This window comes from Barbus barbus (assembly GCF_936440315.1).
Source record: "Barbus barbus genome assembly, chromosome: 47".
Classification (NCBI taxonomy): Eukaryota; Metazoa; Chordata; class Actinopteri; order Cypriniformes; family Cyprinidae; genus Barbus; species Barbus barbus.
This window is the reverse complement of record NC_136725.1, coordinates 17470466-17496078: the sequence shown is the minus strand read 5'-3', so window position 1 is coordinate 17496078 and position 25613 is coordinate 17470466. Positions and strand designations below refer to the sequence as shown.

The 25613-nt window shown below is 37.4% G+C and overlaps 1 protein-coding gene across 5 annotated transcripts; it reads left to right on the top strand.

Moving 5' to 3' along the window:
• Positions 1-1133: 1133 nt before the first annotated feature.
• On the top strand, positions 1134-24579 carry LOC306866069 (ubiquitin carboxyl-terminal hydrolase 25-like). Of its 5 annotated transcripts, none has more exons than XM_079411061.1 (26): positions 1134-1383; positions 3536-3613; positions 3776-3920; positions 5800-5923; positions 6080-6242; positions 7626-7712; positions 8493-8630; positions 9089-9165; positions 9464-9537; positions 9951-10102; positions 10717-10844; positions 11398-11493; positions 11748-11912; positions 12024-12256; positions 12365-12435; positions 12510-12738; positions 13385-13606; positions 13687-13826; positions 15726-15899; positions 16430-16525; positions 17655-17833; positions 19089-19167; positions 19672-19751; positions 19947-20070; positions 20912-21107; positions 22513-23966. In XM_079411061.1, the coding sequence occupies exons 1-26, from the start codon at positions 1342-1344 to the stop codon at positions 22689-22691; spliced, it is 3471 nt and encodes a 1156-aa protein (XP_079267187.1). In that variant the 5' UTR covers positions 1134-1341; the 3' UTR covers positions 22692-23966. The 5 variants fall into 5 exon arrangements, with proteins under 5 accessions (XP_079267187.1, XP_079267186.1, XP_079267189.1 ...); XM_079411060.1 differs by having other exon boundaries at positions 13684-13826; XM_079411063.1 differs by lacking the exons at positions 15726-15899; positions 16430-16525 and having other exon boundaries at positions 22513-24579.
• The last annotated feature ends 1034 nt before the right edge of the window (positions 24580-25613 follow it).

The following is a 25613-nucleotide window of genomic DNA, read 5'->3' as shown; positions in this document are numbered from 1 at the left end:
TATTATATATAATTATATATTACACTTTTCTCTTTTGCAGAAGAAAAACTGATAAATGCATGGCTATTTCACATTCCGACCAATATGAAATTAATATTAAGACACATCAAACAGAGCACACACTTTATTTAATTAATTGCTTTAATATTCAGTCTATGAAGGGCTATATTTGCACTTTAAAAATCATAAATACTACTAAATAAAAATTAGTGCTGCGATTAATCGCATCCAAAATAAAAGTTTTTGTTTACACAATATATGTGTGTGTACTGTGTATATTTATTTTGTAGCCTATATATAAAGACACACACATCCAGTATATATTTTGAAAATATTTACATGTATTTACATGTTTACATTTATATTAATATAATTTATATTATATAGGATAAATGTATTTAATATATGAATATAACATATTTTTCTTAAATATATATATGCATGTGTGTGTGTGTGTGTGTGTGTGTGTGTATATATATATATGCATAGAATATATTGTCCTATATAACGTAGCCTATTACACTTTTCTCTTTTTGTGATCGACAGTGCTTTTAAAAAAAACATTATTAACACATCACACATAATTATCATTAACACATTTAATATTAATTTAAGAACCAATATGCATCCGTTTTAGATGTTCTATTGAATTAAACACCGTATTAATTGCTTTAATAGTCAGTCTTGTGAAGGGTCACACAATTTCCCTAAACAGAAACACCCCGTTTCTCCTGAGTGAGAACTTTCACTTTCGTTTCATGAATGTTACAGAACTCACAGTCAGCTGACATTGGCCTGTTTTTATGCAGCAGTGTTTAGCTGGGACAAATATCACATGTAGGCCTAGTAAATGTTTAAAAAGCATTACAATCACTACCATTTAATAATTATAGCCTAATGCTTGTTGGCCAAAGGCAATGTTTTTGGTTTGTTTTGTATATTTACTGTTACAGTTTCGTGAATTATTTTGTGTTTCATAATCGTTTCATAAAACAACTTATAATTTTACGGTTTCCACTGTGAAAATTTACCCCACACAGTGTGACAGTATATATTTGCGTGTAAAGACCATCGAGTTTGTATTGCTTTATGTGTGTAGTGTTTTGTTTATATTGTGCGTGTAGGGTGTGTTTACTCCATCGCTGTGACGTCGGCGCGGGCGCGTGTGGTTCAGACCCAGCTAATGGATGTCAGAGATGTTTGTACTGTTCGACTGTTGCAGCGCGGATGAGTACAGGGTTTTTCTTTTTTTAAACTCCCCCATTTTAAACTCCACTAATTCCTGTATGCTCCGTTTTTACTCTCGAACCTGAGTCCATTTCGTCTGGAACGGAACCGGCCATGACCGTGGAGCAGAATGTCCTGCAGCAGCACTCTCAGAAGGTAACGCGCGCTGTCCTAAAACGCACAGACCCGGTTCGGCCGGTCTCGGCTCGGTTCGGTTGGAGTCATAAGGAGGTTTATGGCGCGTTGAAAGTTCCAGTGGCTCAGTTTGATTGCTGAGGCCTAGCGTTAGCTTCACATTAGCCGCGCCTCACGTTTCTGTGTTTGCTTTTATTTGCTGGACTATTTCTGCTTACACACGTAACGTTATGAGTTTTAAATCACTAAAACAGTTTAAAACAATAAACAACTATACATAAAACCGCATAAGCCCGCTAAACTAAACGTTAACCAGGCGCGTTTGTGCTAACAGGGCTAAAGCTACTAAACTTCCCCTTCAAAACTCTCTTAAATCTCATTAAATACACCACACAGTCTCTGTTTGAGTGTTCAGAAGTGTTAGGATACCTCATGTTGAGTTTGTGTTTGGTAAGCGGGTTTGTTTATGTTCTGACACAAACACTGCTGCTTCGTAAAATAGATTCATACTTTTGCCCTTTTGTTTGTAAACATTAGGCATTTCTTGCTGATATGAGACCTATATTTGTGTCGCTGTCTGTTTTTAAACTTTACATCTGGTTGGTTTGTGGTATATTGATTTCAATTTCATCTGTTTGTAAACAGACTGTTGAGTATTTTTCTTCAGTTTTATTAGTTCATAAATCATTTGTGGCGTTATTTCATTTGTTTGTAAACATTAAGGCTTTCTTGTTCTTTGATTTAAAGTTAATCCCTAAAGATTACATTTAAATATCATATGTTTGTAAATTGGCTGTGGGATGTATATATTTTTTTGTTTATAAAAAAATAGCCTTTTCTTGTTAGTTTGTGTTATGTTTGTGTTTTTGTAGATTGTATGTAAATCTGTATGTAAACACGTCTGTTTTTTGTAGTGGTTGTTTAACATTATACATCTTAAGTGCTCATTGAGGGGTTGTTTTGGCTTTTAATAGTATAATGATCTATTTAGTTAAGTAGGCAGATCATTTATCAGAGTATTATGCAGTAACTGAAGAAGTGATCTTCATGAAACTGAATGAGTTAGAGCAGGTGGTGGGGAATATAAAACTATGTATTTCGCATAAACTGAAAGTGAACAGGCTGTAAGTTTCAGCAGCCCTGATTTGGCTATGAGCTTGTGTTGCTTTATCATGTTACTGTTGTGAAATGCGTGTTACATTGCCCATCTCAGGGAGGGGTGTGCCACCTTCAGAGGGTTGGGACGTGCACGCTCCGCACACACCATGTTTCATGTCATATCTTGAACGTAAAGCATGCAATGCATTACAAGGTCAGTGAAGCATCCGTTAGCAACATTAGCTTGTTATGTAATGTAACTCAGACTCGTGAGGCAAGCAGAAAAGCATTTGTAAAAGATTCGGTAGAGCCCAAATGAGTAGAAACAGATCAGTCATACTGCATTTTGGTCTAGGGAGGAGTACCGCTCCTCCCTCTTTGGCCTGGCACAGTCTGTGTTTGACTCATGCCGTCCCTGATCGCAGCCAGTACAATGTCTTTCCCAGCCAGAGGTGTGAGATGTTGTTTTGTTTGCTCCTGAGTGGTGTTGGTGACAGCAACCAGTTGGATCCTGGTCTTGCAGAGCCGGACTTTTAGTGTTTGATCCATTTGGCAGCATATTCTGCCGAAAACACCCACTTAGACAGGAAGAAACATGTAATATGACCAATACAGTTTGCCTTTTTTAAATATGACATTTAGAAGTGGGTGCATTTGAGAATAAACAGTTGTGCTCATGGATGATATATTTATTTTCCAGGGCTTGATAACACAAAGATCATAAACTTGAATACTTTCATGTTGCGACTGGTAAATAAAATAAAAAAAAGCAATAAAAATGAAATTTAAGCATCACAACATTATGCTGTACAGTGTAAAAAAAATTATATTTTTCTTCAGAGATTTATTACTAATTTATTAGTTACTAGTCTCTAATTTAGTGGTGTTATTGATTAAATTCACAAGCATTAGATAATTTAATGTAAAAAAGAAAATAAACATGTACAAATTATATAAAAAATATCCTTCAATATGGAGAAGTATAGACGGCATGTACAGTCACAGCAAAGTATCAGTTTGTTTTGATTTTGTCTGTTTGTTTAAAAATGTGTTTCTCCTGTGTTTTTTCTTACAGCACCAGCAGACATTATTGAACCAGCTGAGGGAAGTTACTGGAACTACAGATGTTCAGCTGTTACAGCAGGCACTGCAGGTGAACTATCGGTTTCATAAACTCAGTAACTCATATAGTATGGCTCGTATGCTTTATTTGCAACAGATTTGGTAGATGCGAATTTGATATTATTTGCTCCGAGACAAGTAGTTTTATAGTGCATGTAATGACAGGTGTTTGAACATCTGTATTTGTGTCCAGGTCAGTAATGGTGACCTAGCTGAGGCGGCGGCCTTTCTCACCGAGAAGAACGCCAAGGTCCCACAGCAAGATGAAGCCACCTATTACCAAACGGCCCAAATTACCAATGATAGATACATCAGTGTGGGCAGCCAGGCTGACACAAGTACGTATTTAAATCTCAGAACAATGATTGGCCGGAATCCAGGGGAAGGTTACACTGTTCTGTGATGCAGTGCAATCAAATGCCATGACGCAAATGAAAGCTGTAAATGCTCTGTTCCTGACAGCAAAAATTATTTCTTTAGATTTCAATCTGTGCCTGAATTTAAAGAGTGGGATTTACAAAAGTAGGATTGATTCATTAACTCAAAATTCATTAACAGTAAATTAGCACTGCTGTGTCGAACCAGAAAATTAATATTTATTCCACACGGCCTGCTAAAAGGAAAGAGATACTGAAATGAGATATCATGTAACTCATAACAGTGGGAGTTCTGGCAGTGCTCTTATAAATACAAGCACATCATCTCAGAGAGCCAGACCTTTAAAAAGCTAACCTGCCACTCCTCCCAGCTTGCTTCAAATGATGATGAAACAATCTCTAGTCCTACTGCTGAGAAAATGCTGACAGAGGTAATGTTAGTTTGGCATGTTGCCTCATGTTTTTATTTGAGCTCTCAACATGCGCTTAAGTGATATTCAGGTTTTTCTCCATTGCTGTGATAGTGTGTTATAACCTCTTGACCAGCCGTTTAATTGGGTGATATTTAACCATTTTGATGTTCTCGACAAAAGTTTTCAAAATCCAGTATCTGCCTCAATTTTTACAAATATTTCTTAGTGAATTTTGTGTAAATGCTATGTAAAATAAAAGATAATTTAACTGTGAAGCATGTAATATTTTGAATGTATTTTTCCTATCCCAATTTAATATGTGGAGAAAACTTATTCAAATCAAATTTATTTGTAGGCCTATAGCATAGCACTTTATACAATGTACTGTAATAAACAGAAAAAATCAGTGTTGTTTCTTTTTTTAAATGTATTTTTAGATTCAATGTTGTTAAGTTTAATCATTATCAGTGTTGTGGGTAATGCATTTCAAGTAACGCGAGTTACATAATCAGATTACTTTTTTCAAGTAACTAGTAAAGTAACGCATTACTTTTTAATTTACGAAAATAAGAAAATATCTGAGTTACTTTTTCAAATAAGTAACTCGTTACTTTTTTCCCCCATTTATTGATTGACAGCTCTCCTGTCTGTATGTTGAGAGGAATCAAGAGTAAGATGTTACTGTAGTTCTAGAGTAAATATGAACATGCATTAATTCATCTCACTGGCAAAAAAAAAAAAAGATTCAGTATTCCTTAAAATGAATAAAAACAGTGAAATGCAACTCAGAATATGATGCAAACCTGCAATAATTAAATGTTAAATAATACAAATATCCTTTATGTATTTAATCCCATTTTATTAACCAATGTCTTTTCTGCTGACCTTCGATGATCCACCATACTAATAAGCAAAAATTACTCTAGAAAAACATTTGTGCTTCCTTTTTTTTTACTGTTTAAGTGTGTTGAACTTTCTTCTTCTGCAGTCTACTGTACAGACAGTGAATTTACTTTTCCTTCAGGGTGAGGTTTATTGCTTTCACTTTTGGTATGATATGGCTTTTATGTTTGCTAAAAATAGAACTTTTTATATTAAAAACAAACAAGCAAGCCCTGCACCGATTTAAAAAGCAATGCAAACGTAATGTATCACTTTACTTTCCGTAAAAAGTAACTAAGCGACGTAATTAGTTACTTTTTTAGGGAGTAACGCAATATTGTAATGCATTACTTTTAAAAAGTAACTTTCCCCAACACTGATCATTATTAAATTTTATTATACACTAAAATTATAAATATTTGTATATTTTAATATCATATACAAGTATACATATGTTAGATGGGTAGATAAATATAAAAACACACACTCATCGTTTGCTAGTAATCCATTTTTGTTCCCTTTCAATGTTCCTTTGATTGTTTCAGATGTAATAGATCTCACTGGAGATGATAAAGATGACCTTCAGCGGGCCATCGCTCTCAGTCTGGAGGAGTCGAATAGGGCTTTCAGGGAGACGGGCATCACTGATGAAGAGCAGGCTATCAGCAGGTGGCGTTTTAACTGTGCTTTTAACTTTTAGCCTGCTGAATATTTTGTATTACTGTAGATTTTTGTACAAAAAAGTGTACCACATGAGTTATTTTATAACGGTTTTATATGTGGAGTAACCAGACAGGAGTAAAGTTTGGTGTCTTTGTGCTTCAGAGTCCTGGAGGCCAGCATCGCCGAGAACAAGGCGAGCCTGAAGCGCACGCACACAGAAGTTTGGAGTGATTCACCCAACCCTCACGACAGGAAGCGGCAGGACAACTGTCCCGTAGGGCTGAAGAACGTGGGGAACACTTGCTGGTTCAGTGCAGTTATACAGGTCAGTGTCAGCCGCTGTGATAGCTTTACAATTAGAAACACATTTGCTTATTTAATTAACTGAAAAACAACAAATGACAGTTTAATGAATTAATTTTAATTGTGTTTTATTGCTTGCATAATACTCCAGACGATTCAGTCTGAATCATCTCGAGTGGTCATGTATTGCAGTTATTAACGCAGAGATACTGCTGTATCAGTGCAGTTAATTGCATCGGTATATTTAATTAGGAGAAGATGAAATGAAATATGTGCAGATGGTGCTGGATCATGTTTAGAGCACTGGGGTAAATGAAATATTCCAAGAAGCTATATAATAAACAACCCTCGAATGATTGGGGTCAGAAATATATATGTATATTTTAAAGAAAATAAAACTTTGATTTACAAAGGATACATTAAATTGATCAAAAGTGACTATTATGACATTTACATTAACAAAAAAAATCCATTTCAACTTGAACTTTCTGTTCATCAATGAATGGAAAAAAAGAGATGTTAAGCAAATCAGCATATTAGAATGATTTCTGAAGGATCATGTAACACTGAAGACTAAATGAAGTGATGAATAAAAATTCGGCTTTGCATCACAGGAATAAGTTAAAATGTAGAATGTTATTTTAAGTTGTAATGTTATAATAATATTTTCTATGATTAATATCAGAACAATATTTAAATATTTTTAAATTCCTTTTTTTTCTAAAAAAACAAAAGAATCGAACCGACCTCAGAAGTTTGAACTGTATGTATATGGGTGTCTATAAAATATATATATATATATATATATATATATATATATATATATATATATATATATATATATATATATTTAGTATTGCTTATTAGCGTAATTGTAAGTTATTTACTATTTACAAGCATCTTAGCCCATTAATATAGCAATCATTTTTGTGTTTGAATGTCTGCTTTTTAAAACAACTTTGAAGGTGACTTCAGGTCCTACTAAGACCTGATTGTTTGTTATATGATGTCAGAACATGAACCATGTTGATATCGGAGTAATGATCGTTGAGTACTGTCACATGCTGTTTACCTCCTGTGTGTAACCTGACGCCTGAAGAAGCCCCCGCTCATGTTAGAAGCGCAGCCGCTCTGGCGCTCGCAACTCTGTGAATTTATAGGTCTGGACGAGGAGACACTAAATGTGCGAATCTGTCACCAAAAACAATCCATCAGTCATTCACACAATGAAACTGTAGTGACACTTCAACTAAGCCTGAGAAAAATGGCAAATGCGTTTGCGGGAAACACATGCAGTCTTTTTATTTTGTCAAGCCAACCTATCATAACAAGGTTGCGTTGACATTAGAGTTGTTGCACACTGTTATCAAATACTGATATTTATCTTTTTATCTATATATTTCAGTCTCTTTTTAACCTGCTGGAGTTCCAGAGGCTGGTGTTGCATTATTCCCCCCCTGCACGGATGCAGGACTTGCCCTGCAATCTGAAGGTGAGATTGCTGCCCGATAGCCAGCTCGCATGCCATAAGAGCTTCCATTTCTCACCAGCAACTGTGACCTTGCTTGACCTGGTTGGAAAGCTTCAGTTACATGCTATGACATTATCGTACTGTTGCAAGCACTGATTTTCACCTAACTGACTGGCCTGTGACCAGAGGAGCTGAAGTAGAGGAAGTGCTTTTTCAAGGTCCCTGTATTCTCGCTGTTAAACTGTCACGTCAGCTTCTGTGTTCGGCTCAGCAGGCTAGCTGCTGTCTGTGTGATTTCTTTCTTCAGTATGTTCCTCTGGGGCCCCCGAGCTTGTGAACAGGGTCAGCAGACATGGCCGCTAATCTGAGCTTAACCTCATCCACTGATAGAAGACCACAGAGCCCTGGATTCATCCTTTTCTCTCTCTTTATTGCTCGTTCTTTTCATCTGCTGGGTCAGTGGAGAAGCTCTAATTTTCTAGACTTTAATCTATTGTCAATTAAAAGTGTCCTCTGAAGAAAACAATCCAGATGATGTGATCTGGTGTAGGTTTCTGCCCCCTGTATGACATTGAGATTGTTGTAAGGCATAGATATCCTTACTTGAAAGCTGACAGACCTAACTAATCAACTCTAAACATCCAAATCCACTCAACTATTTGCCATCACACCCTATATCAATGTTAAGTTGATACCCATGACCTTGATGTTGCTGGTGCGACGCCTTGCTGTTTGAGCTGCAGGAACACTTCATGTGTTATTATTAAAGTTTTAATTTGTTCTCCATTTGCATTCCCATAGGAGCACAGGAACCTGCCTTTTATGCAGGAGCTGAGGCACCTTTTCTCTTTGTTGGTGGGTTCCAAGAGAAAGTATGTGGACCCATCCAGGGCCGTGGAGATCCTCAAGGATGCCTTTAAGTCCAGTGAATCTCAGCAGGTAGGTCTCTGTCATTTACATTCAGAATATAGTTTTAAAGGTACAGTACACCTTAAAGTCTTAGAGATCTTACAGTAATAACAAAAAGAGTGTTTAATTCCAAAAATCACTGAATGGGTGAAATTGTGAGGTAAAATTTAATTATGACTTTTTTGGTGCAATATAAAAAGTACACTCATAAGTGGGCTTCAGGGAAAAACAAAATGCTGCAAAAATAGGTGTACTTATTGACTTCTCAATCTGTTTTATACACTCTCAGCATCATAAATAAGCCCGACCTTTTGATTAATATGGTACATGTGACCACTTTTATTTTGGACACATTTTAGTGCCACATTTGTACTTAGTGAGAGCACAGACAAGGGCAAAATTGTTCTTTTCCAGGACCAATTGAGACCAGTTAAAACAAGAATACATTTGTTCAGGATTTGAATTGGTGTGTGTGTTTGTTTGTACAGCAGGATGTGAGCGAGTTCACCCATAAACTCTTGGACTGGCTAGAAGATGCGTTTCAGATAAAAGCAGAGGAGGACAGGTAAGACCATATACGTCCCACCAGAATATCTGATGACGCTTTCACAAGCTTTCCGCTGTATTTCTGTGTTCCTCTGTCATATCAGTCAGAATGATGTATGACCGCACCACAAATTCAGCTGGAACAGACATTAATGATGATTAATGTGGTACATTAACCTGTATGACTTCAATTAGCACCATTAAATACCCGCTGAAGACAGTCCTCATGTGACTCCTACAGCCAAAGGACACCGACTCCTCTAGTTCAGAACATTTCCAGCACCATGTGACTCCATGTTTGCTCTTGTTCTACACAGAGAGGGAGAGAAGCCAAAGAACCCGATGGTTGACCTGTTTTATGGACGTTTCCTGGCTGTGGGCGTCCTGGAAGGTGAGTATTCATCACCTGTATGAGTCCTCTCTCCTAGTTAATGAAAAGTGACCTTGCGTTAATGTGATGTGGAGAACCCAAGTTCTAAAACGATGTAATGGTTGTTGATATGTGAGTGGCGTTGGGCTTATTAAACATGACAGCACTGATCATAGCCGGTTACATACAGACAAGTTTAGTCAGTGAACATTTTACCTTGTCAAGATGTTAGAATCTTAAGATTTCCTGCGTGTGCAGACCAAATTGGCATGTTTGTTTGGGTATTTTTTCTTGTGCATGACACATTCACAGTGCCATATCCATATGGTGGCCGGCCGCTAAATAAAGAGATTACACTCGTAAGATTGTCATTATGCAGAGCACATTGCGGAGCATATTTAAAGACAGTGATGTGACCTTGTGTGATTTTACAGGAAAGAAATTTGAGAACACTGAGATGTTTGGGCAGTATCCTCTCCAGGTGAACGGCTTCAAAGATCTGCATGAGTGTTTAGAGGCAGCCATGATAGAGGGAGAGATTGAGTCTTTGCATTCTGCCGAGAACTCCGCCAAATCAGGGCAAGAGGTTTGTAGAGAGGTTGTCTCATTTTTTTCTATCCCAGAGCACCACAATATGCTCAGACATCTTAAACTGTTCCTTTTTCTAAGATATTCCTTCTGTTTGCTGTCCAATCAATCTTTGAGGTGAAGAAAAAGAAAACACGTGACCTCTGACCGAGATGTTACATAATGGCTTTTCAGTCATCACTGCTAATTACTTCAGCTGAGTGCAAATAAAGAAGGAGATTCTCTGGTGTACATTATTCTGGGCACCAACGGGCTGGGATGTTAATGAAAGCCCAGCACACTGTGTCTTTCTCAGGGTTTAGAATGTGATCAGGTCACCAGTGTTCATTCCAGCTGTCAGCATGGGAGGCGGAGCTGGGATGGGTCACATGGATGGGCTTTTCTTGGAACATGCTGGAGTTTTTCTGGTTTTAGTAAATGTCTAGAAAATTCTAGATTCAGAGAAAATGGAGTGTGAAAATTTGTATTAAATGAGTTAAATTCATTTAAAGACTTTAAAGTTATTTTCTCACTCATTGATGAAACATGGGCAAAAAGACATTCAGCTTTAGTATTCTTATATGCTAATTTTTGGTGTGTGTGTTATTTATTTTTTCTTTTTTTTCTTTCCAGCACTGGTTCACAGAACTCCCACCGGTTTTGACCTTTGAACTGTCAAGGTTTGAGTTTAATCAAACCTTAGGCCGACCTGAGAAGATTCACAACAAGCTAGAGTTTCCCCCCATGCTGTACATGGACAGGTTAGTGCTGTCTGTTTTTTAATCTTTATTCATTTTTTTAATTTCTAGATATTTTTAGTTTTTTATATGTATGTAAATGTTTAAAAAAAAAAAATAATAATAATAATAAATCTGTTTTTAAATATTTTGTAAGATGTGAAAAAATCTGACATCGTCTTGAATCATTCCCAGTGGTAAACCAACCAACATCAATGTGTCATTGTAATAGTTGTGTGTGTGTGGGGGGGGGGGGGGGGTTCTTCTATTTATTAGCATGCTGAATTTTGATTGGCCTTTTCATTCTTGCTTTTATTTTATTATTTTATTTTTCTGATAGTTTAACCTTGTCTGGTGCGCTTTGAGAGTCCAGAATTAAGAGCTCCAACTCATTTTCTGTGAACAGAGGAAAAAGTCTTTGCTTGTACCTGTACTTTAAAGGGGACTTGAACGTTTTTGGTTTTGGTCTGTTTCAAGTTGTTTCTTGATTCCTTTATCAAATACTAAGAATTCTGTGTACGCAATGCAAAATACAATGGAGATTTCAGTAAAACTGCATGTCTGCAATTGATTCCAGGTACATGGACAGGAACAGAGACATCACGCGGATAAAACGAGAGGAGATCAGAAGACTAAAGGAGCACCTGACTGTTCTCCAGCAGCGACTGGAGAGGTTTGTTCACTCTATTTAGCCTCTGCCCTGATCTAGAGAAGACTTGCTGTTAAGTTACATAGCAGGAAAATCTCAGCTTTCAACATGAAAGAGCTTTTAGATTAATGAAAATATGAAAGTCCCATGCTGAGTTGTCTGTATTTTTCATGAGTAACAGGATAGAGACAGATTAAATGTTTCATATTTTTCTGCTATCGGTTTATAGAAAACGAACCCTTTTGCTCATCTGTGATCCGTTTTTCTCTCTGTGACAGGTATCTGAGCTATGGCTCAGGGCCCAAGCGGTTTCCTCTGGCCGATGTTCTCCAGTACGCCATGGAGTTTGCGTCCAGCAAGCCTGTGTGTACATCGCCTGTGGAGGACATTGATACAACAGCACCACCTGGTGGCACGACTGCACTGCTGCCACCTCCAGCAAGGCAAGTTTTTTCACCCGTTTCAAAACTGATCTATTGCTTTTTGCTTTTTTTTTTTTTTTTTTTTTGCTAATGCATTTGAGATATTAAGGTGTTTTTGTGCATGGACTACAGCACAGGAGAGCAGCCGGATGCATCTGTCCCACCTGAGGGCTCCGGCTCTGGTCCACAGGCCCAACAGCAACAACAACAGCAAAGAGTTTCAATCCATAAACCGTTCACTCAGTCTCGTGTGCTGCCAGATCTACCCATGCACCCCGCCCCACGACACATCACAGAGGAGGAGCTGCAGGTGCTGGAGGGCTGTCTGCACCGCTGGAGGAGCGAGGTGGAGAACGACACCAGGGGTACAAACACGCATGCATGCAAGCATATGCTTACACTGATAGAGCCTGATTTCTGTTTCCTGTTGCTTTGGGCTTTGTACATTTACATGTTTCTGTCTGGTGTGTCAGATCTGCAGGCCAGTATATCTAGAATCCACAGGACCATTGAGCTTATGTATTCTGACAAGTCCATGATGCAGGTGAGAAGGTTTTTCAGATCATTTTAGAAATGACCCCAAAGCAAGTTCATATTGTTCATGATGATGCGTTTCAGGTGCCATACCGGCTGCATGCCGTTTTGGTCCACGAGGGTCAGGCTAACGCAGGTCACTACTGGGCGTACATCTTCGACCCACATCAACAACGATGGATGAAATACAATGACATTTCGGTGACAAAGTCTTCCTGGGAGGAGCTGGTGCGAGACTCGTTCGGTGGATATCGCAATGCCAGCGCGTACTGCCTCATGTACATCGATGACAAAAAACCCTTCCTTATTGAAGGTAACTTAATCTGCATATGCACATGTACTCATTAATTAGTCTTATGAGTTGTCAACAGCTAATGAGCGGAGTAGTTAAATCTAAAGGCTTCAGTTTCCTATTCAAAGATAAAATGGAATTGGTGATCAATTTATTAATTTAAAAATGAAAATGTAAATAAATTACTTTTCAGATTGCAAAATAAATGTTTGAAACTGTATATTTAATTAATCAACATTAATTTAAAAATTAAATATTAATGCAATTTAAAGCACAAAATGTTTTACAAATATGATTTTAAATATTTTAAGTATGTTTTTATTGGTCAGTTTGCAAAATAATTTGTTGTTTCATTTAACAATATTTTGAACAACTTTAAGGTGTGTATGTTTCTTTGGCAATTTGGCAAATGTATTTACATTTTTATTTTTTAATTAATAAATTGATTCATTATTTTCAAATGATACTCAAAGTGTCTACAGAATTGTCCTGTTGAGCGTGTTTTCAAAGAAGCATTTTTTTTTATTTTATTAAAGTGTCCTTTAATGTGTAGGAATTGGTTTCAAACTGTGTCAAAATAATATTTAGCTTAATTTTAAAAACATAACAGGTAAGATACGTTCTCATTGTGTGTGAAATGCTGACTCCATGCTTCCGTGTATCTCAGAGGAGTTTGATAAAGAGACAGGGCAGATGCTCAGCGGCTTGGACAAGCTCCCTCCTGATCTGAAGGAATATGTAGAGGCAGATAACAAGCTCTTTGAGAGGGAGATGGAGGAGTGGGATGCTCTACAAGCACGCAAACTCCAGCAGGAGAAACTGGCTCTGGCCGCTGCCAGTGTGGCCGCCCAGCCCATGAGCACCGAACCCTGCCCTCCAGACAACACAGGTGAGCCTTTCACATGTCTGAATCTGTGGCCATACCATCTGAAACAACTGTCCTGAACTCATACTCTGCTCCCTCAGCAGCCCCTCAGCATGACCCAGAGTACATGGAGCAGCAGTCACCCACCGGAGACTCCAAACACCTGCAGGAGGACACAGAGAGAGCCATCAGCAAAGCTGCAGCTGAGCATGATGAGAAGAGTCCAGAAGCCCTGCTCAACACAGTAAGTATACATAAATTCAAGATCTGAGTCCTTCAGACGGTTCTGGAGATATTTAGAAAGTTCTGCTGTTCTGTAGTTGGATGTAGGGCCACAATGACTCATGTCTACAAATGAGAAGAAATGCCAGTAGGTTTAAATTGTGTATATTTCTCTTGTAGGATGTGAAATTTGTGTTAGTTTTCATCTCATACTGTTCATGCTTTTTCCATCCGTCTTATAAACACACTGGACTTTGGGTATTTGGTTCTAATCACTCAAATATCCAAAAAAGAAAAAAGCTCTTTATTTACTCTTTATCTCATGTTGTGTTGCATTTGTGCTTTGCTTCATCCATTAGAATAGTGTGGAATTTTTAAAAAATAATTATGCACTCATTTTCTTATTATGCAAATAAGGTTCTTCATTCGTTATATTACTGTAGACAGAGAAGTGTCAGCTTTAGCTGATGAGGTTCTGTGGGTTTTGCTGACGATTAAGATTGCATTGACACCAGCCTCCGATATTTCAGAACTAATATTGATCAAGAAATTATGATCCGCACTCACGAGAACAGCCTTCTTTTTCAGTCAACAATCATCACCAATAGGGAAAGACACAAGCATTTCGGCTACCAAGCCTTCCTTAGTGTGTAAAGCAATTACATCCCTCCACCCACTTTTCAAATCACCAATTTTTCACAACGTTTGTGTCTTTCCCTATTGGTGATGATTGTTGAATTAAACAGAAAAAGAAGACTGTTCTCGTGAGTGCGGATCATAATTTCTTGCACAAAGTGACTTAATCAAGTAACGAAGGATCGTGGTGCAAATGACATTGTAGAACTAATATTGATGAAATGTCAGTGTATATATATAATTCAATGTCAGTAATTTGTAATATATTTTTTGTAGGTCATATACATTTAGTTTTTAAGGAGAAAAGAAATTATAAAATTATGTGTATTGTGTTTGGCAATTCATATGTAATTCTTCAACAATTAAAAGTGTTAATTAAAAAATATTTATATTCTTGTAGGTGACATTTAATTATGTTTAAGGAGAGAAAACATTAGTAATTTGTAAAACAATTTGTATGTGTAGAGTTTTGTAACTAATTTGGAATTAATCAGTAATTATAATAAAATGTTCATTAAAATTTTAATTAAATAGCCTATATTTAATAGTGTTTTTTGGTGAAACAGATTAAATTCTGTTTAAGGAATGAAAGCAAAATAGTATGTTGTACAGTAATTTGTATGTGTTGTGTTTGGCAACTAATTTGTAATTCATCAAAATATTATTTAAAACTTTACTGAAAATGTTTTATTGTTTTTCTTTAGGTGAAACATTCAGTTTTAAAGAGAGAAAACAGTAATTTGTCATAATTTTGTGTTGTGTTCGGCAATTCATTCGTAGTTCATCATCAATAATTATAATTAATATATATTTTAATTAAAAGAGCACATAGACATTTTACTCCCCACATAGTTTCTCCTATCCCAGTTTAATATAAAAAGACTAAGTCATTCATAAGATGTGTCTCAGAGGTTGCATTTGTCATCAGTCATCGAGCTTGTCTCATTTCAGAAAAGTCCAAATGAGAGCAGCAGTAGTTTGATTTCCCTAAAAAAGCAAAAAGGTTTGTTTGTTCAGCCAATCAGAAACATTATCCCAGTTGAAATTGGTGATGCTAGTGGTAGATAACACTTAACACACTTTAGCTTTAAAGTACCAAATATGGTTAATAAAAAACCAGGACAGCTTGTATCCATGTAAACTCATTGAGATTAATAATGGTGGTAAAAATAATAAATAAAAAAGAAACAAAAAAGATTATCACTGGATTAGATGCTCTCTCAGTTCTTCTGGCCCACTTTTTCTTTCGGAGAGCTTTTTTTTCTTCTCTCTTTCTGTCTCTCAGTCTCAGTCATCACATCCCGACAGCGAGGTGACCTCTGACCCCTGTCCTCCCCTTGACCCTGAGCAGGACGACTCTGCCTCCTCTCCGCCCGCACCTCAGCGGGTGGTGGAGGTGGCCATTCCTAATGTAGGAACCTTTGTCATTCAGTCGAAGGAGGGAGGTTATGATGATGAGGTAGAGTCCCAAAAAACGTTCGGTCATGAGCGTGCAGCCCTAAAACTCCCAGCATCCCTTTCACAACCTGCTCTGACATGCCAAACCCATTTCAGATTAACATTATATGCAAGTTACTCCCAGTGGACTCCCAAACTACTAACGTTGCCCCCGGTAAAACGTTACAAAATAGGAAACATCCTGTTTTGCCTGTCTTTTCCTTCATGAAGCATGTAGCGCAAGCTTCAGATCATTGTGTTGTTTATTTTCACTTTAATTTAGCGTCTACACAGCTCACTATGGTGTTCATTACTTTTTTAAAGAAGCAGAAGACACATTAACCTGCATGACGATCCTGTTTTGAATGTTTAATCCTCTTCAGTGCTTGACGTGGAATTAGCTTTTCTGTTCTAAGCCAATTCGTATACTTCAATGGGTTTGCTTGAGTTCGTTCACTGGTGGCTGAGCTGTGGTGTGATTGGCATGCGGACTGGCCAATGAGAGTTTTGGAGGCGTGGCCGGTGTAGTAATATCCTTCCCTCCTTGGGCAGGCAATGATGACCCCAAACATGCAGGGTGTCATAATGGCCATTGGCAAATCCAGGAGTGTTTATGACAAGTGTGGGCCTGAAGCAGCGTTCTTCAAGGTACATGACCTGCTGCATGCCACACCCCCTGTGCATCTCATTAGCTCTTTGATCACACCCCCTCCCCGAGCGTCTCATCTCTGTGAGCTCACTTTTTACACTGCAGGCTATGGAAATACCCTCTCCATCCTGTTTTGTTATGCTGATAGGGTTCTTTATTGATTATGATTATTCATTATCTACTGTGTGTAGGTTATGCTGACACCTAAGATTGGATCGATATCAGCCTCCAGTTCTTTGGTCTCAACAGTGATGAAATGAAATTAGTGCTGTCAATATAAAATTTAATGTCAGTTATTTGTCTTTATTTATTTATTGTCAGTTCTGTTTAAAGTGAAAAAAACGAAATGTGTTGGTAATTAAATTAAATATATTTGTGTAATGTTTCATATATATAATTCCCACTGTGCTGTACAGATCAGGTATTGAAACTGTTTAAAAATGACAATCTTGTAGTACCGCAGTAGTTTTTTAGTATTGGTTTACTTTGTCACCATCTACTGTCAGCTGAATGTAATTGCTCCTGTGTGTTATAAAAGGTTTCTTTATTTCTTTATTTTTTTTAACCAATATTGGTTTGGGTGTCTTTGGCTGTGCAGTATTGTGTACTTCACACAGCATAGCAAACAATGTTGAGTGTTAAATAAAACTTTAAAGACGACTCCATTTAAGACAGCAAGTCGTAAATGAGAATTGTCTGTTGTCTATTGGACAAAGGGTGAATTTTTAAGATTTTATCAAGGGTCTACAGATGAAAAATAGCCTTTTAGCTAATTGTGGCACTTTACGGTCATGTTAATGTACATTGGCCCTGTAAACAAATATATTTCAACTTTAGTTGTTTCATTTGCAGACTTCAATAGGCCTCAGATTTGTGTCTTCTCTTGTTGTCCAGCTGTGTATTTTCACTCTGCGCGCAGGCTGTTATTTCTACAACTAAAGAAGTTTGAGTCACATACATTACAACCACATGCACCAAATCAGTCATTACTTTTTTGTATCTTCTTGTGTAGATGCAAAGTTTATTTTCTTGCTCATGTGCATTGCTAAATAAACACATCCATCTCTGCATATCTCTAACTCTTTATTTCTTTCCCACTGTCTCTCGACTTCTTTCTATCTCTAACAGGCAATGAAAGTAGAGTACACTCGTTTACTGAGGTTCGCGCAGGAGGACACGCCCCCCGAGAGGGACTACCGACTGCAGCACATCATTGTTTACTTCATTCACAACCAGGCGGCCAAAAAAATTGTGGAGAGAACTCTGCTCATGCAGTTTGCTGACAGAAACCTTGGCTTTGATGAGAGGTACGACTCGTATGAATTTTTATTTTATTTCTACAAACTGCAAAGCATCTCTCTAAAAAGCAAGTGCTAGAAGTGCTTTGTAGTGTCTATTTATTTGATCAATATTTAATTTAATTTTTTCTGATCACAAGTTTTTACTTGATTCTACATCAGATCGTAAGGATTCTATACACAACACAGAACTTCAGTTTTCTTTTTTTTTTTTTTTTTTTACATTTTTAATAATTTGAAGACACTTGTATGAATATCATTATATAAGAGCTCAGTTGCATTCATTTTACAGGATTCCCATTATAGAAAGCCTGGAAACATTAGGTAATTAAAAAAAATAAAATAAAATATATATATATATATATTTCTAGGCCTGTAAAATTAATGGAAATAAATTAATTCACATTTTTTAAAAAAATCTTGAGATTTTTCAATGACTTGAGGTTTTTTTTTCTAGTTGTGCTCCACTCTAAAACATTTCATCAGCTAGAAATTGCTCTTCAGTCTTTATAAAATGTGTTTAAAAAGTACAGTAAAACATCTTCAGAAATCATGAAATTCAGTGGTCAAAAGCTGTGGGAACCTTTTTTTTTTTAACATGTATATTGATATTTTTTGTAAAAGATCTATTTTAAGTGTCTTATAATACTTGGAACCACTATGTTTAACAAGCTTTCTTATTCCTTATAAGTTTAACTCTGAAATGCTCTTTAACTGCACTTATGAATGGCAATTGTATTATAGTTAGTTGAGCCTCAAATTGACAAATATTTGACAAAGACAAGCATTAGCCACACACAATGCTGTAGCTTGACAGGACCGCCTCACTGATAACTGATTAATTTTAGAAGTGAACCCTCTTCCAAAGGCTGTTCCGTCTCGAGCCTCCCAGGCTGACACAGACAGTGATTATCAGCTCGTCACAGCAGTCGCTGTTGTTTCTGATCATTGTGTTACCAAACAGCTTCCTGTCTGCGTGCCCGAAAGGCTTTTGTCTCGCTACGCAGTCTCGTGTGTCTCCAGAGCAGACTGCACGCGCCGGTGAGGAACGTGATCCATATTCATAAGCAAATTGATTTCTTTCTCCTCTATTTTGAGCGAGGTAATTAGATTGATGTGTGCACGGCCCCAGATGCGACGCTCTCTTTCCATTTTGTTTTGGGTAATAAAGTATGATTCATGGCCAGAGGACGCAGCTCGTTCCTGAGAGCATCTCATGAGTCATGCCTGAGCTCTAATGTGGCGGCCCTGTTCTTCTCTGCAGGTGTAAGAGCATCATGAAGGTGGCACGTGCTAAACTGGAGCTCATTAAGCCTGATGAGGTGAACATGGAGGAATACGAGGTGAGCGAAGTGTTTCTTACTCAGGTTTGACTGCTGTTTGAAATAGAAGTTCAGAAGCTGATTTTTCATTCACAATTCAAAGATTGGAAACAGGATGCCGAATCCCCATTTGAATTATTTGGGTTTTGTTGCAATATAAGTATGAGTATATTGAATTTTTTTTTCAATTGCAGTTTATGAATACATCTTCCTGTTGTCACAATTAAAATACAGCTTCCACTGGATATATTTTTTTCATAATTGTTAATAAAACTGAAATATGTAAGAAAAATATACATAAATCTTATATAATTTTTTCCCTAGATAATCTGTCCAAAAGATATAAAATTAATATTGCCACCTTTTGCAAGAGATTGTATTTCTTGCGGTGACCTAGATTTCCTAAAATGCGTTACAGCAGGGTTGATGAAATTGAGGATAAGAAAGCAGTTTGCATGTTTTACTTAATTTTTAATAGTACTTTTGTTTTTTTTAAATAATCTTATGATACTTCTTCTGGCACAGATGTGGCATCGGGATTACAGGAGATTCCGTGACACGACAGTTTTCCTGTTGATCGGCCTGGAATTATTCTTAAAGAAAAGGTGAAGTTTTTGTCTTATTTCTTGACTTTGCCATCACCACTAGATGGCAGCATATTCTGTTTTATCAACTCTTAAGTTGCCGCAGTCAAGAAACATTTTATCATGTAACCTTTTACTAATTTCCTCATTTTATTAGGATTGCAAGTGTATCATATGTGTAATTTAAATTAAAATGCTCTTTTCACTTATTTTAAGTTACGTGGAATCATTGATGTACCTGATATACGCCTATCAGTACAACAAAGAGCTCCTGGCAAAAGGGCCGTACAGAGGCCACAATGAGGAGCTGATCGCACATTACCGCAGAGAGTGCCTGCTAGTAAGTGAATCAACCACCTCCTCTTAGCCCAGATCTAGGACCAGCTCAAACTGTGCTCCTGACAGCTCTAAGATCAGTGTTATTTGTGCCAATGCACAAGGTTTCCTGTAAACATTGTTTCTGACACCCTTGACTGGAACAAATCTGGTTAGCATTTCAGTACAGAGTGCATTAAGGGCAGTGGTTTTGCAAATACAATTTGAATAAACATTTTATCTGTCAAGTCCAAAATGCCTTTTTCATTTCCTGTCAAAGTTTTGCTTACGGGGAGAGCGTTTTTCATACTTATGGCATTTGGATTCACTTTTAAAAGCTGAAAGTTGAAGCTTCTATTTGTTGCTGTTGTAAATCAATTGTAATAAACATTTGCTTTGACTTTGCAATTCACTGCCATTCTCCCCATCTGTGTACCCAGTGACCCCCACACGGCCATTGTTTTCATAATATAATCATCAGTCCTGGAATAGGAAACGTACTGGGCTCAGTGCGTAAACACATTAGCGGGAAGCACGTCGTTGTCCTTGTTTCACCTTTTGCGAGTGCTGCAGAGGACTTGACTTCATCTCAAGCTGTGCTGTTTACCCTCTGCTCACTTCAGTTGAAAATACTGCTAACATTGACACAGCTAATGTGCTGCAATGCTTTTTCGCATTCTAGATAGTTGCTCATTCCAGTCGAGTGGCAAAAGGGGTTAGAGAGTTTACCTGCCACATTTGAAGTTTGAGAGTGTTTAATCGCATAGTAAAGAACATCAGCTTTTTGCATCAATAAAAAGAGTCCCGGATGTAGAGGATGTTTCTATGTATTGATTTTTGTGGGCTCTTTTTTGTGTCTCTCGCAGAAGTTGAACGAACACGCGGCTGCCCTCTTTGAGACCGGAGAGGAGACTGAAGTGAACGCTGGTCTGAGCATCATGAACGAGCTGGTGGTGGCGTGTATTCCACTGCTGCTGGTGGATGAGATGGAGGAGAAAGACATGGTGGCTGTCGAAGACATGAGGAACCGATGGTGCTCATACCTGGGCCAGGAAATGGAGCGTAAGTCTTGGGGGTGGGAATTTCAATTATATTCTCAGTCACGATCAATTCTATTCTTCATTTAGAAATCAAATTTTAATTCAGTATTAAATCTTAGTACAAAAATAGCTAATTTTTCTAACTTGATATGCTTGTCAAATTTTTATATTTAATCAGTAAATATAATTGGAGTAATAAGAGATTATAGGGCTGTTACCAATCAAATTAAACCAGTATCGAAATAAGCCATATTTGACAAGGAAACTGCATCTGAAGTGGCATTTAGATTTATTTGACTTTAATGCACCTCAAAGGTGGGATAAATGTATTTACACTGCACTTGCAATCTTAATGCTATAAGATTTTTTATTGAAAATTTTTTTTTTAAATATTCTTTAAATGTGAAACTAAAATTGACAGTAGGTGGTGGCAAGTCCTTTTGTTAATAAGTCAGTGAATCATTCATTCAAATAATTCATTCAAAACCATAGATTCATTAAGAAACACATTCTGCATTTACGCCATGTCATAATTACTGTAATTTCCAGATGATAACATGCGACATTCTACTTGGAGCTGTTCACACACTTGGACTCAGAACTATGGCACTATCAATGCCTGAACATAGCACCTAATGAATATGACGTGGTCAGGTGGTACAAGTTGTAACGCTCAGAAAATTCCCAGTTCACAAGTTGCAATTACGAGTTCTATGAGGACGTGTACGTGTTTTACAAGTTGGTATCTCATAATCACAGTAATTACGATATGGCATGAATGTAGCTAAAGCAAGTCACTAGCTGCGTCTGAAATCGCATACTTCCTTACTATATAGTAGGCAAAAAAGATGTGAAAGATGTCAGAATTCACAGTATTCATAGAAGAGTAGGCAACCCACCTACCCAGATGACTTCTTACACGAGATTTGAATGTGCACATTCAAATGGACACTTTACTATCCCATGAGGCCACGGGAGAGGATTTTGTGTATGGCAGTAAAGCAGCAACTGACTCTAGTAGGTCACATGACATTGACAGCATGAAGAATGCAGTGCATTCATACTATACAGCACTTTCTTTTTTAATGCTTACAAAGTAATTACTTATTCAAAAGAAGTACCTACTGAGAGAATATGCAATTTCTTTATGAATCACTCAAACAAGTCCTTTACGGATTTATTCAGGAATTAAATACTGTTCCGTGTTGCAACGGTTCTGCTGTGGCTTTCTTTGGAACTATTTTCTTTGTCACTGAAAATATTTTCTAAGAGACTACATGTTTTTGTGAGTGAGGTGTGTACTCTGAACTTTCCGGTGGCTGCACTACTCTCGCAATTGACTTCCACCTTATTTGTAGACCACTTTCCAGTTAATAGCTAATACATAGATAAATGTTCCATCTCAAACTTGTCTTTTTCTTCTCCAGCTAATCTCCAGGAGAAGTTGACCGACTTCCTGCCCAAGCTGCTCGATTGCTCAACCGAGATCAAAAGCTTTCATGACCCTCCCAAACTACCTTCATACTCCACGCTGGAGCTGTGCGAGCGTTACGGCCGGGTCATGATGTCACTCACCCTCAGTCGAACCCCTGCAGACGGCAGATGAGCTGCGCAGACTTCATCTCCCCTCAACTAACACATGCCTTCCTTAAAGCAGGGCTTTCCCAAACCTACCAACCTTTCCTTTCTCTTTGCTGCTAGAGATTTTACCTTATTGGTATTATTAATATTATTGAGGATTCTGTTATATTTTAACGCTAATGCAACAGTAAGAATGGTGTGAACTGAGCAGAGATGAAGCAGCAGCATTAGACGGATAGTTCACTCAAAAATAAAAATAAAAGTTTAGTCGTCATTTGTTTACCTCATGTTGTTCCAAACGCACATGAAAAGGAGATGTCTAGCAGAATGTTCAAGCTGCCAGGACCAGGGATAGCTGTGGTTGGAAAGAAGAAAGTCATATGGGCTCTAAACTACTTGAGGATAAAGAAACGAGGCTGAATTTAAGTGAACTGTCCCTTCAAATCAAAGAATGGTATCATGTTGGTGCTTTAGACATTGGCGCATGCAGCTTTAGCTTTGTGAAATGAGGTTGAGGATTCATTTTAATATTTTGTTTTATTTTCCCTCATTGTCCCTTTTCACGTAAGAAGCGGGTAATCCTGCCACGCCACCCTCAGTTACAGTGTTACTGCATTGTTTTGTTTTTTCTAAGGACGGTGAGTCAAAAAGCTGGAGGCTCTCGGATGGGTCTACAGACCTGACGACTGGGACTTTAACAAGTTTTAAGTGCTGTGGTTGGCAGCCATGGGACATACTGTGGCTTATTACATTGAGAGAATAAAGTTTTATTTATGGCTCTTTTAGGCCAGATACATATTTTTTTAAATGTTCCTAATCTTTATTGAACTTCGCATTGAATGAAACTGTGCTGTGCTACTTTGGGTATCTCAAAGTGAACAGAGTGTGTTTGCTTCTGAATCCTTTTTAGACTCTTCCTGAGTTTGGTTTTCCATAAGAAGTTTCGTAGATACAGAAAAAGCCAGATATTGAGTAAAAAGGCTAACTGATAAGAACAGTACTATACTGAATATTTCACAGTCCATCGCTGTGCATTCATAGTACAATCTGCAGAGTGAACTTGCATCGTTGCATTGCTTCAAGGGGGATTTGATGCCAAACATCAACTAGAACTGAAAGTTTAGCATTCACACTGGTGGAAAATTTCTGAATGGATGCACTCAGCATTACCATTGTACATACTTACACCATTATGTTTGTTTATTTTTTATTTTTTTGATCAGAGCAGCTTGTTCAGCGCATATGACTTTAAAGGCTATTAAACGAAGCTGACACAAATAAACAAACCAAAACCCACTGTAATGCATGATTCTCTCTGATTTAATGCACTGATCCATAAGGGGAGGACTTGGGGAGGGGCGTATGGCCGTGACCACGCCTTCACGTTTGACCACACCCACTCTAATTGCACTGCTGTAAATTCCTGTTTGATGCAGTTTTTATCTTTTCGTAGGTCTTCCGGTCATGGTGCAATACACTTGAGCAATTCTAAGAAGCCATCTTTGAAAACTGCAAGCAGGAATAGGCTTTCTAGGAACAGTTTTATTGTATTAGATATCTGTCAGGGCTGTGCACCCAATGACCCACTTTAGAGAGAAATAAGGTCACTGATGGCGAGATGCATAGCAGTCACTTTATCACGAGATTAACCAAAGACTTGTTTGCTAAACAGAAAGGAATGAATGGAATGACTGAAGGCAGTAAATACGATTTCTTCAAATGTGTGGATTAACTGCTTACAGTAATCTATTACCCAGATCCAGCCTAAAAACCTCATTACTGTACGTGTGCATTAGCGAAGATTGAGGGGAAGTCTAAATGTGTTAAGAAAGTTATATTCATTTTTTTTTGTATTTGACAATGCTTTATTCGGGTAAAAACTACAATCAATAACAATAAAAAATACATTAATGCTAAGTAATATTCAGTGCTCATATAATTTCTACTGTGCGAGATAGACGTTGCGCATGAAGTCAGTTTGGCGCGAAACTCTAATCAGCACGTGATTTGAAGCCACAGACTTGTTATTTTGTTGCAACAAAAAGCGGTCATTTATCTTTTCTGGATAATATTAAGGCCACATGAGGGACAGTCCTGCCCTGAGACGTAGGCTACATGAAGATTTTTAAGAAGGTAATGAGTGACTTGTTTCGTTTGTTTGCTTCAGCTAAAACTAGCATCCCAACTGAAACAATCATAACATTCACAAAAATGAATATATAACACAAATAATGTATCATCTCAAGTTTGGATGCTGATGACACTTGAAGAATCAGGAAAAGATTAATATGATACTCAGAGGAAGATGGTTAGTTTGGGGCCAAATGTTGGTTTGTTGTTATTTATAAACGTAGCCTATTGAAATATTTGAGAATTTATTTTCATACTGGTAACAGAATTGGATGAATGCGTTTAATTTTGCACAAATTTGTGTAAAAAAAAAAGTCTCCCGAATTTTCCTCACATTTGTGGAATGAAAAAAAAACATGAATATGAATGTACATGTATTGTATATAGGCCTGGTTTCACAGACAGATTAGGCCATAGTTCAATTAGGGTTACATTACTGGTGTGCATCTTGAGACAAAACAAAGGCACTGATATGTTTTAAGGTCAGTCAGTGCAAGTTTATTTCAGTTGAAACAGCTAAGATTTACATTTTAGTCTAGGACTATGATTAAGCCTTGTCTGTGAACCCGGGGGTTAATGTGAAGCATTATATAATGTAATAATGTTTCTTAATAACGTAGTTTCATTTTTTTCTGAATTGCAATCATACAATAATTCATAAATTGATGTTTTCCCACTTTATAAGTTTTGCTTATTGCCTTTTTAGGAATATATTACTCCAGGGTATCCATATTCCCCCAGTATTCATAATAGTGGTCGACCAATATGGGTTCAACAGTTAATTCTTCAATTATTACATTTGTTCCCTCCTGATCCT

Bases quoted from the DNA above. Each gene is read 5' to 3' on its own strand.
- LOC306866069 (XM_079411060.1), top strand. From the start codon at position 1,342: ATGACCGTGGAGCAGAATGTCCTGCAGCAGCACTCTCAGAAG. The intron at 5,924-6,079 runs GTGGCGTTTTAA...TTTGTGCTTCAG, and splicing joins GAAGAGCAGGCTATCAGCAG to AGTCCTGGAGGCCAGCATCG. The intron at 11,913-12,023 runs GCAAGTTTTTTC...CATGGACTACAG, and splicing joins CTGCTGCCACCTCCAGCAAG to CACAGGAGAGCAGCCGGATG.